Source organism: Eleutherodactylus coqui, chromosome 9, assembly GCF_035609145.1.
Source record: "Eleutherodactylus coqui strain aEleCoq1 chromosome 9, aEleCoq1.hap1, whole genome shotgun sequence".
Lineage (NCBI taxonomy): Eukaryota > Metazoa > Chordata > Amphibia > Anura > Eleutherodactylidae > Eleutherodactylus > Eleutherodactylus coqui.
The window spans coordinates 36,561,062-36,581,724 of NC_089845.1; the positions used below are offsets into that span (position 1 = coordinate 36,561,062).

General features: G+C 45.4%; 1 protein-coding gene across 2 annotated transcripts in view; it reads right to left on the minus strand.

The window, feature by feature from the left end:
- Nucleotides 1-20,663, minus strand: part of LOC136579001 (NFX1-type zinc finger-containing protein 1-like) — a 71,459-nt gene that overhangs the window by 20,364 nt on the left and 30,432 nt on the right. For both annotated transcript variants that reach the window (XM_066579245.1, XM_066579244.1), the window contains exons 5-11: nucleotides 18,162-19,787; nucleotides 15,424-15,549; nucleotides 12,788-12,933; nucleotides 6,292-6,435; nucleotides 5,144-5,243; nucleotides 2,653-2,694; nucleotides 667-914 (exon numbers count right to left, since the gene is read on the minus strand). In XM_066579245.1, coding sequence (XP_066435342.1) covers nucleotides 667-914; nucleotides 2,653-2,694; nucleotides 5,144-5,243; nucleotides 6,292-6,435; nucleotides 12,788-12,933; nucleotides 15,424-15,549; nucleotides 18,162-19,787 — 2,432 coding nt within the window. The remainder of the gene's footprint in view (nucleotides 1-666; nucleotides 915-2,652; nucleotides 2,695-5,143; nucleotides 5,244-6,291; nucleotides 6,436-12,787; nucleotides 12,934-15,423; nucleotides 15,550-18,161; nucleotides 19,788-20,663) is intronic.

Genomic DNA, 20,663 nt, shown 5'->3' on the forward strand with positions numbered 1-20,663 from the left:
TCACACGCATCCATAGGCATCAATGGAGCCTATCTAAAATAGAGCATGCTGCGATTTTTCTTCCGCTGGCGTAATACGCAATTCAAACCCACAGATGTGAAGGTTAACTTCAAAACGACATGCCTTTTATTGCCCACATATTGCTCAGACGGCGATCACGGAGTCCGCAATTCATATCCAGGCGTGTGAGCCCGGCCTAAGAATAGTGACAATGACATGTTAATAAATACCATTAAAATTCTGCATTCTGAAGAGTGAGATCATGATGCCCTATAAGGCTTAACCCAAGGGCGAAAGTACCAGGGTAGCTGGCCAATCATCATGAGGCCCAAAACTAAGGGGTTGATTTCCACTTGGACATGAAGTGCAGTTAGTGATGACAGGGGGCGCCCCTCAGCACTGCGACATTAGCTGGATGATCGGAGAGGGTATAACACCACAGGGGGCGCCAGAACAAGTATTTAACAGAAGTATCTAGACACACCAGCAGGTTTTCCATATGACTGCCAATCAAAAATTGTTGTTTTTTTACTTGCTTTTGGAATGTTTTGTTCAGTTGTGGGAAAACTCTTTGAATGGGACATGAAAACAAAGTGACATTTTTAATATATCGCTGTCTTCGCATGTATTCCTAGAAAGCAAACAGTACTTATTAGTTATTTTTACCTGCCAGTCATCCTGATCATCGGATCCTGTATCCATGCCATAGTCTTCACCCTCGTGCTCCTCGGGGACGAACACCAAAGACTCTTCCTTCATCATTTCTGCAAGCTGTCGTGTCTTTCTGATTTGCACTTTAATGTCATCATCTTCTTCAATCATTCGCTCCATCTCTGCTAGCTCAGCTTCATCACTCACTTTTATAAACTCATCATCGTCATCCCGCATCGCCATGACATCTCCACCGACTTCATCTGAAGGAAAGGAGAACGCATCGCCATAATACTAAAGGGTACAACACTATATAGATGACGGAGAGCGCTGTAGCCATACCTTGGGCGACGGCCACGCATGACCAACAAATCCAAAGTTTATGTCCTCGCGGTGTTAGCGGTCACCCCAGCAGTGCCGGGGCTCTCTGCTCTGCATGCTCCCCAGCCCCTACCCTCTGTTGACCGGCTTGCTAGTCTAACTTTATACCACCTATTAGTTGGCTCAGTTTATGCTGGTGCAGTTTACCTTAATTGGGTGCAGTTTTTGGCACAATTTTGGCCATGCTTTTCTATGAAAGAACGCCCCTTTTTTGGACAGAGTAAAAAAATTGTCAAAAGTGTCGAAAGCACATGGTAAATGTGGGGCAAACATGTTTGACAGTTTTCTGGCACAATTTGTGCCAGAAAACCTAAATTTCCAATATGGGAAATTTCGAAGGCCCATTCTGTCATAAAAAGGTCTCAGTTATTTTGACTTTAATACAAGAAATTCCTGTATTGTATCTACCACAGATGTTACAAATGGTTTCACATTTTAACCCCTTGCTGACATCTACCGTATATGTAAGTGTAAGCTGGGTATGTGTGTATGGAGAGGGCATGGGAGCTGAGCAGACTCTCTAAGCACTGGATGTCGGCGGTCTTTGACAGCCAGCCACAATGGCCAGGATCAGCGATAACTCCAATCCTGGCCATTAAATGGTTTAGAATGCGCTTTCAGTACTGATAGTGTCATTCAAATGACCAGACAGAGGAAGAGGAGTCCCTCGGTCTCTCAAAACCCCCTATGGTGAGATTGTGCGGTGCCATTCAGTTACCAGGGCAGCCTGCGCCTTGTGAAGGTGCCGAGTCCCGCCATGGACTTCCTAAAATGAAGCCCTGAGGTACATCACACCTGAAGTACACGCTTATGGAGACTAAAAACAGCATTTATAAAGTTTTTTTTTAATGGTAAGTGAAGTTAAAGGGGTTTTCTGGGCACAAACTATTGATGATCTACCCTCAGGATAGGTCATCGATCGTTAATCACTGGGACCCACTGCTTGGGATCCCCAGTATTGGGCTGATCGCCCTGGCCAGGGACAATGCAGCTGAGCCTGACATTGTCACAGGGGATGGCAGCAGAAATTCTTCACTCATAGTCAACTTTACTCCCATTGAAATCAATAGTAGCTGAAGCAGCTATGACACTCCTGCATTTGACCCCTGGTGTTAGAGACGGAAGTGCTGTAAGTGTAATAGCCAACTTCAGCTCAGTCAGGATACTTCGGCTGCTTTCCTCTACAATGACGACCAGCACTGCTGGACTGACAGCGGTTGGGCAATTGGTGCATCACCGGAGATCCTGAGTGATGTTTCATCAATTAACTATTGATGACCTATCCTGACTCCTCAGCAGGAGCTCTGGACTCCAGCCATCCCAAATCAGCTGCTTGTTGGGCCACTACAGCCACTCACCTAGCTCAGTATGGAAGGCCAAATTCCCATTGAAATGAATGGAAACTTAGACTGCAATACCAAGATGGACCACAGCAGTGGGGACAGAGCTGTCTACATCCAGCACAAAATCAGCTCTGTGCTAAAGTGCAGTGGCCTTGTGAACAGCTGATTAGCACGAGCGGCGGACCCCTCCAATCTGCTATTGATAGCCTATCCTAAGGACCGACCATCAACTGCTCACAACTGGACAATCCCTTTAATGTAAATGACTGATACTCACCATTTTCACTAAGAAAGTTTTCAATGTTCCAAGAGTTTACATCTGTTAGTAAAAATAAAATATTGTCAGAGAAATAAACAATTATTTACTAACTATTCTTATGATTGATCACCTACAGATAAATTCACAACCACTCATGATTTATGGGGTGTTTCCGTCTCAGGTACCTTTTTTCAATATGCTTGAAATAGCAAAACATGGCGCTCACCCAGAAAATGTTTATTTCTAAAATTCTCCGTTCTCCAGATATCACGAATATTCATTCCTGCGTCCTCTGGTTGTTTACTACTTGTTGCAAGGGGAACAGAACCCCTCGTCTATGGAGGGAAATAGAGGAGCAAACAACTAGCGGACGGAGGAATCAATATCTGGAGGACGGAGCACTCTGGAAATAAACATCTTCTGGGTGAGCGCATAGTTTTGTGATCTCAAACACACTGAAATAGGATTTGTAAGATGAAAATACCCCTTAAATGTAAGCAAAAGTACACAACGCTTACCGCTCACCCCTTCCTACACACACAAAATAGATGGAACACAAGCAACTACCGTATAGTGACCGTCTTGCTACAACATGTGATGCAAAATATTAGTGTGTAAAACCTGTGTGATCGTGATGGTGTAGCAATAATAATACATGTTTCTTAAATCAGCCTATGCAAACATATATATATTTCATATATCCACCTTCACCTTCATGGAAAATAGCTAGCAGTGAAATGGTTATCTGGTTCAATACTGTACACTGTGTGTGTTGCATTCTTGTGCGGTATCTCCAACACACTCCTACACAGTTCCCAGGACTTAGCACTGTCTACAGAGGTTTCTTATGAGAAAGATCTGCGATGCCCACCGCTTATCGGGGGGGGGGGGGGCTGCTCCTTATCTCCTCCCTTGGATTCCTTGGTCCAGATTGGAATATTAATAAAGTCTATGCTACTTGGGTATATAGGAATTACGTGTTCTCATAGCAACATACACCTGGGGGGTAAACATATGTTAATCATCAGCGCCATTACATACTAGGTCAATCATGAGTTGTTATGATGTCGGGAGGGGCATGCATGTAATTGGTGCGAGATATTCAGTATAACTGTATTGTACTTCCTTTCAATAAAGCAGAAGGGTATGGGGGCTGACGGATAGCATCCATGAGTTCAAATACATATATTCATGCATGAAGCTTTTCGTTATAACCAATCTGGAGCAGATTAGTGAAATCTTCTGGAATAGGATTTATTCCCATAACAGAGAGATGTACAGCCGAATGAACAATCACACTAACCCATACCGGTGATTCTCCGTCCGTGTAAGAGAAATGCCGGGCAACATGCTTTGTGGGTCAGGGCTTGTTACAGAGGGCTGAGAATCTGTCCGTGTAATAGGACCTTAAGGAAAACCTCAGTTTTGTCTACATCTTCAGTTTTCTTGCTCTGGCCTTCCTTAATGATGTACAAATATCTCAATGTGTAATCTGTTAGCCGTTTTGCTTGTCCATCAGTCGTTCATGTTATAACTTGCCATATGAAGGGGCCTCTGAGCTCCCAAAACTCACAAGTACAATTATTCAGTCTCTCTCAATTTTTGAAGATGCAAGTAACAAAACACACTGTGCCTGTGGACTCCATAGTCTGTACCGTGTCTTACCGCCACTATCTGCAGCGCCTACAGACCCTATGCCACGCAGACACAATGTTGGCATATATGACCCATGCGACAGGTGGGCAGAGTGAAAGTCCCCTGCACTCCGCCTGGCTTACACATAGCCCTGCCTTCCAATGTTCTTGTCACTCATTTGCACGAGTAAATCATAATTTAGCGTGCAGAAATAAAAATGTAGCGCTGCAAACTATAAGGAGACATTACCTACCATCTTACAATATTTCATGACATATAGAATAGGAATGTTAGGGGCCTTTCACGCGGTACGTAATATTCCGTAACAGCGTCGACCCTCAACTCTGCACCAAGATCTGCGCTGACGACTGCGGATTGTGATGTAGAATTGCCGGCAGAAGTCCGTGTGAAAGGTTCCTAGTGGATACAGTTGCTCCTCAGAAATCAGAGATCTCTTTATTATTACCCGTATTGTTTCTTATTCAAAGCTGAATGTTGCTTTCTCAGTATAAACTAGCTGGCTTTCCGTGCTCGGATTTGGCTTTCCGTGCTCGGATTTGGCTTTCCGTGCTCGGATTTGGCTTTCCGTGCTCGGATTTGGCTTTCCGTGCTCGGATTTGGCTTTCCGTGCTCGGATTTGGCTTTCCGTGCTCGGATTTGGCTTTCCATGCTTGGATTTGCAAGCATTTGTTTGGACATACGAGCACCTTCCTGGAACGGAACCTGTCGGTAAGTGGAGGACTTTCTATATAGGCAATACATCAGTGAAAGGCAAGGAAGATGTCCAAGATAGAGAATCTATAGTGGATTTACCAACATCTACAAAAACACATAACATGATCTAAATTGATAAATCACAGAAAAATCTAATTACCTTGCATTTTTTCTGGTGCGTTTTCATAGACGACGGAGATTCCCAGCCATTCTACAATTATACTTGAAATTCTTTCGTGACTCTCAACTTCCAGATATTCCTGCAAGTTTGAAATGGAGTTTTGCTTTAGTTGCTACATTACAATGTACAAAGTTCATAATAGGAATGGATTATAGGCGGAGCAGGGGGGCACGTAGCACAGGGACTCCACCACAGTGGGGGTCTGGGTGGTCCCCAGCAAGTGAGTTCTATCTGTTTGTTCATCTATGGGGATTCCCTGGTGGCAGTTCAACAATCAGATCCAGCCAAGAAAAAGTGATGATGCATAAATATGGACCATTTATGTAAAAAAGTCTTGAAGGCAACTCGTCAAGCTGTTTTACAACCTTAAACTACCATCACACCTTATTACATGACTGATAATCGTTCCGAACATAAAAAAAAAGGTGAGATCAACGGTGCCCACTGCAAGTTTATGACAAAGGAAGAGTCAACTGGTCAATATGCAGGCCACTTCCTGTTCTGTTCTGACTGCCATCCCTCTGGCCACTCACCCCCAGCCTCCTCCCTGGGAGTAAAGGGCAACAGCACTAGACTTGGGGGAGGCTGGGGGTGACATACACTGTGTAACATTACAGAGGGCTCATTTAGCAATGTTGTGTGTTAGGTACTGCGCCTTTAATGGAGGCAGCGGGCAGCGCGGGTTCTTTCCCTTGGATTTCATACTAGCTGGCTGGGCCTTTGGTTCAGGAACAGGAGAGAGTGAAGCAGCAGAGGATGAGCGCTCACAAGAGACTGCGGTTTTTAAATCAGCATGTCTGTCACTATGCAGTATCTGGCCGGCTCTCTTAAAGGGCTCGTTCACATTAGGCAGCATGCCGCACTATTTCATTCTGTTAAATGCTGGAAAGTGAACCGACTCCATTACAGTCAATGTGGTCCGTTCAGCACTTTTGGCTTCGCCATGAGATGGTCTCGTGCCATTTGGCTGTTCCATTAACAAAGCAGGAAACAAGACCACAACACTGCTGATGTGAACGAGCCCTGAAGGGTTAAAAGAGCATTAGACAATCCTCTCTGCTGCCAGCTGGTGGACCTGCTTAGTTCAGTGCCTTCATTGTGAATAGATATGCTAATACACCCCTTACCTTCCTCAGCATCAGGCCGCGGAGATGGTGGTCCGGAATGTATTTTCCAAGTACGTTTTCATTGAGGACCCCTTTGGTGGCGTTCTGCAGCAGGACCGCTTTCTGGATAAGACTGGCCTGATTTTTTTTCCTTTCATCTGTTAACTGAAGGGAAATCGAGAGGTCATCAAACCGAAGAGCCCGAGGACCTACCCTGTTGTAGAGACATTGGCGGTGCCTTTTGCCCTCCTCCGTCCCTCCGCAGGTGTCCTGCGTACACAGAGAGTCCTCTTCTCACAACATGAGGAACTCAACTTTAACGAACGGGGGCCCGTTTCCACCTCCGCCTGTTGCTGCGCAGATGCTTCTCACAGGGAATGGCGTGGTGGCCAAGGATGGATGGTTCATTTCAGTGGGTCTGACGGAGGTAGCTGTGACCCAGCCTGCGGCTATTGCTACAGTCCCAATGACAATGACTGGAGTGGCAGCTCGCTTGTTCCACATTCGGTCTCCCCCCTCACTGTGACACGGGACCACCATTCTCTGGACTGTAGGGGTCACAAGAGACCCCCACCAAGTTATGCCTCTCTGTGGATATCCTGGTTGTATTTCTCATACAACCGCTTCTAAATGTTCAACCTTATCCATGAATTATTCTTCTACCAACCCCCCGGACGGACCAGTAATACCGCGGCGGAGCTAAGGGAATTCAGAGGTGTTTTGCTGTGGTTATACCACGATTTTTGCAGCGATTTTGCCGCAGTTCTTAACGCACCCCATCATTGTGATGGGTGATGAGGTAGGTTAAAAAGCAGCAAAATAGAGCTGACCGCGCTTGAAAATTGCAGCGTTTGAGCGCATGTCTGCGAGGCCCCATTGAAATCAAGTGTTATGCCGCGATTACTGCGGCGTTTAAAATGCCGCGGAAAAAGGCGCTTGCGTGAGAGTGGCCTTAGGACCCCTTTACATGGATGGTTGCGCACTGGAAACCACTCCTGGCGATAATCACTCCTGTGCTTTCACGTAGGAGCAAGGGCCGCTCAGTGGATGGAGGCGGCGGGGATCGTTCTGGACACTCGCTCCATACACAGTAAACAGGCAGTCGTTCACAGATGAACAGGCCGCTCGCTGTTTGGTATTAATGCTTGCAGAAACTGGACAATGAACGAATTATTGTTCGGCGTTCAGTCGCTGCCGGCATGATTCTCGTTCAGTGCAATAGGGCCCCTGGGCCCCGTCTGGGAGTTCATAATGTAGTCCCCCCCTCCCTGCATACAAGCACAGGTGCGTTCACAGTACGGCATCGTCTGAGAAACTTGGGATCGATATTGTACTGTTTGGGTTACTTCCCCGTGTTCGCGCAGGTATTTCCACGCACCACAGAGAATACAACCCATTGGTTTCTATGGGTTTGTTCTCATAAGCCTGTTTTGCGCACGCACGGAAAAACGTAGAACCTGCTCTATTTCCCTGCATTTTGAGGGTTCGTTCACACGAGGGACCTAATCATGCAAAAATTCTGTGCGCAAAAAAATGACAGATAACTGCGCAAAAAAATCGTGCGAAGCGATGATTTTCCGCGATCAAGTCCTGAGCCTCATTAGCATGAAAATCACCCATTCACACGGTCTGCAGCGGCGTGTTCGGAATTTCCTCGTTCGGTCGGAATCCTTCTAATGACTTCTAATGTCTTACATGGCGGCACCTGTCTTCTTTCACAAGCGTGGGACGCGGCTAAACTCCTCCCCTCCCTTTTATTACAACTCCCACAGGAATCTACGGACGCTCCTGCGCTTCACGCTCCAAAGATCTATTTTTTGTGCGCCGCAGGGAATTTCAGTCGTTGATGTCCTATTTTTTAGGTGTTTTTTTTTCACGCGGCTGTAATTCCTTAATCTGAATGTTTCCATGGGAATCCATTGATACGAATAGTTCCGAGCGCAATACGATTTTTTTTTTTTTTAAAGATCCGATTTTACAATTAGAAAATGGCTCCTGTGAATAAACCCGCTGACATCAATGCGTTATTTTCACGCCAGAATACAGCGGAAAATTCACACGCAGCTATACTCCGTAGTAGAGAACGTAGTTTCGCATACGGCCATGTGAATCTGCCCTCAAGTCAACAGTCACGCCTGTGAGAAATGGAATGAAGTCAGGTGGCACTCGCATGGACAATGTGCAGACGCTTATAGTGACACTGATGAGACGGTCAGTTTCTCAGTGGCGCTCCCGTGTGACCGCGGCTTCACAGACGGTTCATCTTTTACAATCAGGTTTCATTAATTTGTAGCAGATATATAAAAAAATTATTTGGGAGAACCAAGAAGCCGGGAAGAACAAGTCTTCAGCAAATGCGTCCAGCACTCAGCTCTTAGGTGGGCATGCACATTGCTGCTCTGACCACCAGATGGCACCCTACTACGGTATGCATGCACATTGCCGCTCTGAACACCAGGTGGCACCTTACTATGCATGCACATTGCCGCTCTGAACACCAGGTGGCACCCTACTATGCATGCACATTGCCACTCTGAACACCAGGTGGCATCCTACTATGCATGCACATTGCCGCTCTGACCACCAGGTGGCATCCTACTATGCAAGCGCATTGCCGCTCTGAACACCAGGTGGCACCTTACTATGCATGCACATTGCCGCTCTGAACACCAGGTGGCACCTTACTATGCATGCACATTGCCGCTCTGAACACCAGGTGGCACCCTACTATGCATGCACATTGCCGCTCTGAACACCAGGTGGCATCCTACTATGCATGTACATTGCCGCTCTGACCACCAGGTGGCATCCTACTATGCATGCACATTGCCGCTCTGACCACCAGGTGGCATCCTACTATGCAAGCACATTGCCGCTCTGAACACCAGGTGGCACCCTACTATGCATGCACATTGCCGCTCTGAACACCAGGTGGCACCAGGGGTGTATGAACTATTTAACTGTGATCCAGGGCCAGCGTCAGGAAAGGAAACCTGGCAATTGCTCAAAGCCCCCATCCGAAAAGGACCTTATACACGGGATGGAATGACGAACATTGCACTGCAATCCGCAGTAAGATCCACAGGCTGTGGATCTGACTATGTCCCATGTGAAAGGTCCCTAATGGCCTCCCTCCAGCCCCATTCCTCAGTGTGCAGCTACCCTCCCTCTCTCCTCAGGGAGAATCTGCTCAATGATCAGGCAGAGCGCTGATGAAGCTCCCGGCCTCATTATAGGAAGAACGGTGCAGCCCTACAAGAGTCCTCCCTGCAGTCATCCCTATGATCAGTACAGGGAGCTGAACTATCACCATTCACCTACAGGCTGTAACCGGTAGTGTGTGCCAAGGGGATGCATAGATAGCAGTCTGTATAACAGAATGGGGTCAATGGTAGGTTATAATGTAGGTGGTTTTGGTGACTATATGGGAACCGAGTCTCCAGGGGGGCCCATGGCCGCACTAAGTCCACCCACCAACTTTAAAATCTCTATGTAGATGTAATGTAACAGCAGCCCATGGCCACCAGTCCTGCAGGCCACAGTTACCAGCTGGGGAAGAAGGAAGCAGCAGCTTCTGCCAGTCATGATCACAAGGCTCACCCTGGTCATCTGTGGAAGGATGATTTTTCCTCCAGCCTCTGCACTGCGTTATAATAGATGATCCCCTTCCCGCTTGTGCTGCAATAAATGTCAGCAGGCAGAGCTGCTTGCTGACGGTTGATACCTTGAGTGATTCACGGGACAGACGGGAGGGGTGGTGGGCCGCAGACACAGTGCAGCCGGCTGTCAGACCTATATCTATAGGAATCGTGTGTGTATGATAGGTCTATCTAATCCCACACAGCTAACAGAACAACCATCTTGTCATAGAGGTCGAGTTGGCAGCTGATAATCTCCAATCTAAGGTTCAGCGGTGTATTCTAGAAATATTGTCACAAGGTGTAGATTCAGAGATCCTTTAATCGCCCTGTGAGACATTACAACCCATTACTGGAGATTTTTTTTTTAGGCAAAAAATACAAAATACGCGAGTTAAAACGTTACACTTGGTGACTAAACCATTTTTGAATAGACACCTTATTGGCGCTTTAGAATAAATAATAATCCTGACAACATTATATCTGGAGTACAGTATTTGGGAATACCGTGCAATATAGCAGGCACAGTAATGGGGTCAAATGGTGCAGCAGCGGGCATGGAATTGGGGGTAACAACAGAATGGGGGGGGATTGTGTAGGAGGGAAATAGGTAGGAAAGGTCAGGCAAAAAGCAAGAAGCCAAAGAAAGTTGAGAACAAACTTTGCAGAAACAAGTTATGAATGTAAGAAGTTGTCATGGTGGTCTGGGCCAGATGGAATAGTGAATGACTACAATCAGAGAAGACGTCACATATGAGTCACTGGGTATATGTGAACTCAAATGACTTATGAAATAGTGGCAGCAGAGTTATCATTATTTATTTTTCAAGTGCCATTAATTCCAAGCCGCTGTATATATGATAATGGTTTCAGCACATAAACGAGAAGAAGAAACATGGCTAAATGATGGACAGACTGGTACAGAAGAAGAGAAGATCTTGCCTGCAAGGGCTTAGAAGGTACAAGGGAAAGAGACAGTAGGTGAGAGTTAGAAGAGTTACTGTAGCTTGTAGGGTTTTCTGAAGGGATGGCATTTTAGGTAACTTTTGAAGGTTTCAAAAGTGGGCAAGCCTGATACTTTTGGGCAGCGAGTTCCATGATATGGGGGGGGGAGATTGAAGATGAGAACAAAGAAGAAGGTCTTATGAGGACTGGAGGTTCCATCTGGATGGGAGGTAAAGGGATATTACGTCAAGATGTCTGCAGAGGACACGTTGTGAAGAGCCTTGTATGTCCATCTTACGATTGTGAACTACATTCCCTGGACAATGGATAGAAAGTGAAGAGATTGGCAGAGGAAGGGCAGTAACAGGTGGATTAGCAGGGTTGAGGGTGGGTTGGAGGGGTGAAAGGGTGTTGGATGGAAGGCGACAGACAAGGATGTTGCAGTAGTCTAGGCAGGACATGAGAAGGGCACGCACCAGCATTTTTGTTGACCTGAGCTTGAGAAGTTAGTGGATTAGAGAAAGGTTTTACAGTTGGAAGCGGTAGGAGATAAGGACCTCTATATATGGGTTGAAGGATACAACGGAATCAAAGGTTTCCTCAAGGCAGTAGGCTCATATAGGGCACTAACAGTACAGAGGAAAGATTTTATCACCCTGTAGTGGTAATATTTAGTCCTCCTATAGCGGTATTATTTGATCTCTATATATGTATACAGGGCCGGCTTCAGGCTGGTATGGGTGGCAAGTAATTCTAAAAGGTGCTGGAGGCAGAAAGGTGGAATCAAAAGCCAGATAAAAAAAACCTCTTGACCACCCCTTATAATGTGCAGGAAGCCATGTCAATGACAGATGTTGCTGCTTCCATTGCTTCACCCCTCTTTACACAGGAGACATATTAACTAGTAGCTTCAAGCAATACGGAAATCACGGATTAATGCAACGTCAGTTATTGCCCACAAGTCCATGCAGGATTGAATTGGATTCGGTGATGAGATTTGTCATCCACATGGCCGGTACTGTGATGGTATTTTTACAAGTTGCAGAAATGCTGCAGGAAATCAGCTGCATCTTACTGCGCGGCCATGTGGACAGGATCTCAAGAAATCTCAACACACATTCTACGGAGAAAATCCGCAGCGTAAATTGACTTGCAATGCATAAAGCCTGGCTAAATAGATGTGTAGTGATGGACTTATGTGAACGATGGCATGGGTCCACCATGATTGTTTACCTTTTGGCGAGTTCCAATCTTTGAAATTTCTACTTATTGCTTATTTCTGACTTTTTGACCACGATGCCAATTAAATCTTACAGATGTGAATTACATAGTAAGATACTGTTAAGTTGAATTCCCACATTCTGTGTGCAAACAAAGAATTTACTGTTGAGGAAGGCTGTAAAGATGATGCCCTTGTTTCCAAAAAATATGGAGCGCTCTTGACATCACTGTCCCTGTGTGACAGATTATTTAGTGTCTCCCCATGTGACTCTTAGCTGTAGGTAAAATGATCCCAGACGGATGACCAAGTCTTAGCGGGTAATTATTTATCTACTTTGATGCACAGTTAGGCACGCAGCTCCTTTACTTATTTTTACTACACGGTAGCACATCGGGCCACTCACTGTGCAGGGAACTACAACATAGCACCATTCACTTCAGTCCAAGTAATAGATCATAAAATTGCAAGATGGGAATACCCTGTTACGCGCTCTATAGAGACTTTTTCATTCTACAAACAAGTGATAGTCAGGCTTCACTAATGTGATCATTTATGACATCAAAGGTTCCTTTAAATAATGTTCTCTAGAAGTCCTCTGTAGGAACATCTCTTGTTAAAGTTTTTTTTTTTACTTTCCAGAAGGTTGCACCAGCTGTACACTGTAATGAAAAATCAATGAATTGAGGGAAACAGATAATTGTAGTTGAAGTACCTCAGCATGCAGGGCTCTCATGTAGCCAGGTAGCTTCTGACGACTTCTCTCACTCCGAAGCTTGGAGAGAGAACATCTCTGCATCGATTCACTGTTGCTTCTGGACCCCACTCTCACAATGTTGCACTTCGTAAAATTGAGAACCCCTTTAAATGTAAAAAACAGATTACAGCTTGTTCTGTATTATTATTAACAACAGTTAGGACCAAAAATTCCTTTTAAGTCAGTCCGTACAGGGATGATCACCTGCTGCTTGTTTTCCTCAGATCTTGATGCTTTTTAGCTCAGCTCCATTCGGGCAGATATCCAGTACACTTAAGATTTAGTTGTGACTGGAAGTAGGATTTAAAATGTTACGGCATACTCAGGATGGGTCTTCAATAGTTGATCGGCTTAGGATCCCTGCCAATCAGGTGATCCTCTGGCCCGCTGTCGGTGCATTGAGGCCCGGCATCCACATCAGTGATCAGAGCCAAAAGTGTAATAGAAGGCATCGCTCCCATTGAAATCAATGGGAGCGATGCCTTTTATTACACTTCCGACTCTGATCACTGATGTGGATGCCGAGCCTCGCTGCACTGACTGCGGTCAGAGCCATAAACCCATTGATTTCATCTTCCAGCTCTTAGCTCAGCGGTGCCAAACATCAGCATCTGTGATAACAGTGGGCTGGAGGATCACCTGATTGGCGGGGAGCCCAAGTAGCGGACCCCGACGATCAACTATTGATGACCCATCCTGAGGATAAGAATATGGTCTATTTGGGGCTTAAGGACGCAATGATTTTTGGGGGATTTTCATTTCCACTTTTCAAGAGCCATAACTTTTTATTTTTCCGTCGACGCGGTCGTATGAGGGCTTGTTTTTTGCGTGGCGAACTGTAGCTTTTATTGGTACATTTTTGGGTGCATATTTTTGAAAGCAGGGAGAGAAAACACATCTATTCTACCATAGTTTTTGATTTTTTTTTTACAAAGTCAAGTAAACAGCATAAATGACACAATACGACACAGTACGATTACAACGATACCAAAAATATTATAATTTTTTTAGGTTTTTCCATTCTTGCACAATAAAAAACTTTTTGGGGGGGAAATTATAATAATTTTTGCATTATTTTTCCACGGACTGAGCTCTGCGATGGCTTTTTTTTTTTTTTGCATCACCAGCTGTAGTTTTTATTTGTATCATTTTGAGGTACATGACTTTTTTGATCACTTTTATTGCGCTTTTTTAGAAGTAAAATGAATAAACGAAACATTTCGCTTCCTTTTTTTTTTACGGCTTTTGCTGCACAGAATAATTAGCATGCACAAAGTATAGTACGGGTCGTTACGGACACAATGATACTACATATATGTTTTTTTTCATACAAATAGGGAAAAATTAGCAAAAAAGAGTTTTTTTGTTTTTTTTTTAATGTTTTTTTTAACATACTTTTTTTTTGTTTTTTCACACTGTTTATGTCCCTGAAGAGGAACTAAGCCATAGCAGCTATGATCGCTATGGTAAGGCATTCTGTCCTGCAATGCCTTATCGCTTAAATTAGCAATGATAAGCAATGGCAAAGCAAGACGCCTGTAGCTGGCGCCCTGTTGCCATGACAATGAATCGGCCCTCCGCAATTACATTGCCGGCGTCCAATGACGTCAGTGCGCTCCCTCTGTAGGGTAAAGCAAACACATTTACCTCTCACTAGACCACACACTGCTATCTCCACGGGAGGCGGCAGATAACATTGTATTCTGCCAGGAGCCTTGAGCAGAACAATGTAGCGGTGTGCACAGCTGGGCGTGTGATTAGTGACCTGCTGGGCTCTGCAAACAGCTCCTGGAGGCCCTTTTACATGAAAACGAAGATGGTAAAGTGTTAATGGACATTAATGTCCATTAACACTTTATGCAAATAGATCACTAAATCATTCCATCTGCAGTTGTTTGAAAGATTATTATCGCGTGTAAATGGGCCTTAACTTGCCATTCAAGTCCCTATCTGTAGTGACAAACAGTTCTTGTACTAATATTACTTCCAGAACTAGCTAGTTAGTGGAGATAGTCAATGTCTACATGTTGCACTCCTGCTATGGTCCTATGCGAGCTACTACTTCCAATATGCCTAATTATCTTTACAGTGATGTTCTATGTACTATCTAAGGTGTGTATTGTATGGGTTCCCGCTGCATTTTAGTGTTTGCCCAGCCTTTTCAACCCAGGATTCCATCTGAATCGCTGAACCCAAGACAGAATCACATTCTTTAGCGAGTCTAATGGAGGCCACAGTTGACTAAGCCATCATCTCCTCCAATATAAACAGAAATGAATGGAAACCGGGGACCAAAGTGGTCTTCGTTTGACTCATTAGAGCCTAAAGTTTCATCCAGGGTTTCGTCTGAATGCAGTTTTTCGACAATTCAGCTGGCATCATGGGATGGAAAGGCTGGGCACACGGTGATAGGCCAGGGAAACCAAGCCTTAGTCGCCAGAGAATGTCTAACCTTTGAGGAAACCAAAGCAGCAGAATCACTGAAAGCTGGATGTTGTGTCAATCAATGCTTGTACTGTACCCGACGGGGTAATAACAGTCCCTAAATGACACTCCTGGGTTTGGGTGGCCCAATATAGTTCAGCTTCACTTACCTTCCAGGAACTGGTCGAGGGCATGGTTGGTGTAGCACACCACCAGCACCGGGCTGCTATCCTGCTTCCACAGGGCGGAGTTATTAAGAAGCGCCTGCATTATTTTCAGCCCCACATAGGTTTTACCTGATAGTGAAATAAATATATAAGGGCAAGAGGCATTGCTGGCAAATCAAAGAAACAACATCTACTTCTTATAAGACGATCTTCTCACGCAGCACATTTTCTGCAGACATTTCGTTCAAGTGGTGGTCCGGTAACATTGGTGGTCCTTTATTACCCCTCTGCCACAGGGATCAGCACTGTAGCCCCACCGTCATCGGGGTGTTTGTTCTAGAAATGATGTCACAGGAAGTCACATGACTAGCCAATCGGAGGCTTCAGCGTCACCATTCTGAACTCCTGACGTCATGGCGCCAAGGATGTGAGTGTTAATGCCAGGAGTACGGGCGGTGGTGCTGCAGCCTCTGATTGGCTGTAATAGTCCGATGCCTTCCAGTGACATCATCTCCACAACAAATGCGCAGAGGACGGCAGGGCTACATATACACTGTATATATATATATATATATATATACATACATACATACATACATACAAACAAACAAACAAACAAACAAACAAACACACACACACACATATATACAGGTCAGTAAAACAGGTGAAAAAATATGATACCTGTGAACGCTTGTATACACGGGGCGGTTAAAGGGAAGTATTTATAAGTGGCGAGAGATGCCGGCTGGTTATGTTCTGTCAGTGTCATCAGTTTTTTATCTCATGTTCAGAATGTTTTGTTGCTCTTAATTTGACACACGGGGGACTTTTCTTATGACAGATTTCAATGAAGTTCTTCGCTTTTTGGGTTTTTGATTAATTTGTCATTTTGAAGCCCCCAGGGCCCTTCACACTTAGGCCTCACGCACACAGGCGGATTTTTCCTGCGGAGTCCGCAGCGGGTGTCTGCCCCCAGATTCCGCAGCAGTAACGCTCCATAGCACGCTATAGAAAAACGATTCTTCCTGCACACAAGCGGAAACCAATTGTGGATGAAAATCGCAGCACGCTCCATTTTCCTGTGGCTCCTGCACAGACGGCTTCCATTGAAGTCAATGGAAGCCGTCTGACCCGCGGCCCTTCTGTAACTGACATTGGGGACGGGCCACGGATTCCGTGGGAGAAGCAGGAGTTTTAAAAAGAAAAAAAATATCTGTACTGAGCATGTCCGACCGCGAGCCGTACAGATGAAGATCAAGATAAGCAGGTACGTGCGGACGCCGCTGCTGCAGGGCCGGATTCCGCATGCGACCTTAGTGGAATTGCTGAGGGCATTCCAGAACAGAATACCAGCAGCAGCTCCGCTGGAGACCCGAGGTGGCCGACCCCACACCTAAATGATGCGGATTTGATGTCGTTTTAAATTGCGGATCGGCTGCTGAATTTAACCCTTGTGTTTCAGAATAAGACTCGCTGCCGATTTAGAATCCCCAGTGTCTTTCAAAAATGCAGCAAATTCGTTGCAGAACATTTCTGCACCGCGTGAGGATATTTTAACCCCCTCCACATGACTGTTACTGCAAATGTTGGGACTTTCCACAGCGATTCCGCTAGCGGAAATTCCACAGCATGTGCGGCCCAAACTACTTCCTTTCATCCAGGACTAATGTCCTTTTGGTTCCTGTCCTCTACTAAGTGAAAAAGGACTCCACCACTTTTTTCTCTATGCGCCCAAGCAGACTAACAAGTATAATGTGCTGCCCTCAGCCAGGGTATGGCAGGCGCCCTCTAACTGTATAGCTTATAGCCATTGTAAGCCGTATATAAGCCCTAGGTTGTACTAGCACAGAAGCCTAGTAGCAGGGGCCCCCGTCATCTATACAACTCAAAGGACAGGTAGTCAAGGGCAATTAGGACAATGTATTTAGTGCTTCCTGCCAGTGGTGTCCCCACAACAAGTTTCGCGGCACATACCCTACCAGTTCCCCCTCACCAGCTGCACTCTTGGGTTGCTGACTTGAGTGAGGCATAGACAAGCCGCATATTGCTATAGATAGAGCTCAGTGGTTTGCCTAAGGGTTATTTGGCTACTGATAGCATATTTAAAAAATGCCCTCAATGGCATTATTAGGAACCCCACTGCTAGGAGCACATGTGTGACCACCGCTCAATCCAAACTCCTTCAGAATGAGGGGCTCAGGACTCCTATTGATCTCAGTGGCGGGGCCCTCAACAATCATATATGTATCACCTATACTATGGCTGCTCTCCTTGGAGAGAGAATATAGCATCCCCCCAACCCACTCCCTTGGTGTCTTCACACACTTCTGGGTGCTCTCCCTAAGGGGATACCACACCCCTCCTGACCCACATCACATGCCTCTTACCAGCCAAGCCAGAAACCTACTGCACACTGATGAGGGGCAAACACCCCGAAACAGCTGTCTGTGTATGGTTATCCTGGCTTGGATTCCCGTTCCCAATCATTGTTTTACAGACTTGTTAAAAAGTCGTACATTGATTTGAAGGAATGCATCCAATAGGTGGCGCTGCAGAGGTATTATTCCATCTTCCTTATTCACCTATACTATACATGCTTTTCATGGGATGACCCCTTTGTTTGTATATTGTTCGACAAAGAACCTTTCCAGAAAATGTTTAGTGAGCGCTTCATTTCTATAGATACATTTCAAGCAAGAAAATGTGTATTTACAATTATTAACCAGATTATATATTTTTACCTGTTCCGGGGGGTCCTTGAATAATAGAAAGCTCACTTGTTAGAGCCATCTGAAATGCCCTGAACTGGGACTGATCGAGCTGTAGTTGCTCCTTGGTTGGCCAAGTCTTGTCATCAAGGACATTGAATTGCTTTTTCAAATGCAAGTTCAGCAGCTGAGCCCTTAATGAGTGGAGAAGGCCATCGGAATATTCTATCTGTGCAGAGTTCTCCGGTTTAATCAACTCCTCCAAGGTGTACCCCGCAGGATTCTGGGAGACGTACAACGGCGGGGACATTGCTGTGTGACAAAGAACAATGTAGTTCTGGAATGGAATCTCACTGGCCACCATTTCCTTCAGACCTTCCAAGACATGGCGATATGCTTCAAAGTAGGCTGTGGCTTCAATCATGAGGAAATCATCATCGACGGCATACTCTATCAGCTGCTTGCGACTTTCTTCGGTAAATATAAGGGCTATCATGCCTTTTTGGAGATCCGGAACATTTCTGTCCGCCACCGTAGCAAATAGCATATTTCGGAAGTTGTCTTTAGACAGGCAAACAAGGGATCCAAAGAGAAGGCGCTTGGAGATCTCCCAACGAACTTGTTTCAAGTTTGCGGTACTGAATTTGACCTCGTGCACTATTCCCGCGCGGGTGCATACCGGAGACGAGATGGTAGTATTAAAATAAATTCGGATATCATCGATTTTTGCTTTAGTGAGTTCACTTCTATTCAGCTTCACCAGTTCGGAAATTCCATCTCTTAGAGGACGAATGAAATCTTCTCGCATCAGGCGGAAGTGTGTATCGAGATAAGACATAGCGTCGGTGTAGGAGTCGTCAATGGCGTTGGGTCGCATGAGAGGCTTTTCAGACATATTGATATCCTCATATGTGGGATAGATTGATAAGTGTCTGAAGTCGCCTTCGACGCCCGGCTTGTTTCCGACAATGTAAGTGTAGTTGTCGGATCTCAAAGTTCCTTCCCCTTTTTTTTGCTGTAAGTGTTGAAGGAACTTCTCGAGATCCATCATTTGTTTTCTACTTTCCGCAGATACGTTATTCCCATTAGCTTCCATTTCCCGAAATGCGTTTTGAAGAAGAGTCTTAATGATGGTTACTTCCATGAAGGAGCTGGACGGAAAGATACTTGCCAGCTCTGTGGCCAAAGAAAGAATATGTTCAAAAAATAAGCATTTTCTGTATTGTTGTGTTACAGAACTAGACAAAATGTGAAAAGGAAGAACTTGCTTCAGGAAAACCGATCCTTGGACCTGACTTAGGATGTGTATTAGATTCTGCCGATTTGCTGAGCTTGTGGTAATTGTACTTAAGATATTCAGGAAACTTTCGACAATTTGGAAATCTACTGTACTTTCACTGAGAAACTGCTTGAGCCCGCTGCCGGGAGCTGCCAGCTGCATGGTGACTTCAGACGGCCCCAATGTGGAGAGTTTGGAAATTGTACGTAAATCGATTTTTTTATCCTTGCCAGTTTTCTGGCTTAGAGGAGCATCATATCTGCTCCTCCGGTGATCCTCTGCATTGGAGAACATGGACAATTCTGAAAGGTTTTGAAAACTTTTTGCTTTACTCCCAAAGCCAGTATTTATTGGATTGAAGGTGCTTAATGTATCTGATGCTAGAAGAGGGGAGAAGAAAGAAAATATCATTTAATTGGTAATTTACAACTCGTTATCAGCACAAACTGCACATTCTTGTCGATATGTACTAAACTAGTAATTATTAAGTTTTTTTAGTACCAGTGTTTCTGGTGGCGCCACACAGCTGTGCTACATGCATGTCTCACACACACATACACACACACACACACAGCACTGCTACATGCACGTCACACACACAGCTCTGCTACATGCACGTCACACACAGTTGTGCTACATGCACGTTACACACACACACACAGCACTGATACATGCACGTCACACACACACACACAGCACTGCTACATGCACGTCTCACACACAGGTCTGCTACATGCACGTCTCACACACAGGTCTGCTACATGCACGTCTCACACACAGGTCTGCTACATGCACGTCTCACACACAGGTCTGCTACATGCACGTCTCACACACAGGTCTGCTACATGCACGTCTCACACACAGGTCTGCTACATGCACCTCACACACACAGGTCTGCTACATGCACCTCACACACACAGGTCTGCTACATGCACCTCACACACACAGGTCTGCTACATGCACCTCACACACACAGGTCTGCTACATGCACCTCACACACACAGGTCTGCTACATGCACGTCACACACACAGGTCTGCTACATGCACGTCACACACACAGGTCTGCTACATGCACGTCACACACACAGCACTGCTACATGCACGTCACACACACAGCACTGCTACATGCACGTCACACACACAGCTCTGCTACATGCACGTCACACACACAGCTCTGCTACATGCACGTCACACACACAGCTCTGCTACATGCACGTCACACACACAGTTGTGCTACATGCACGTTACACACACAC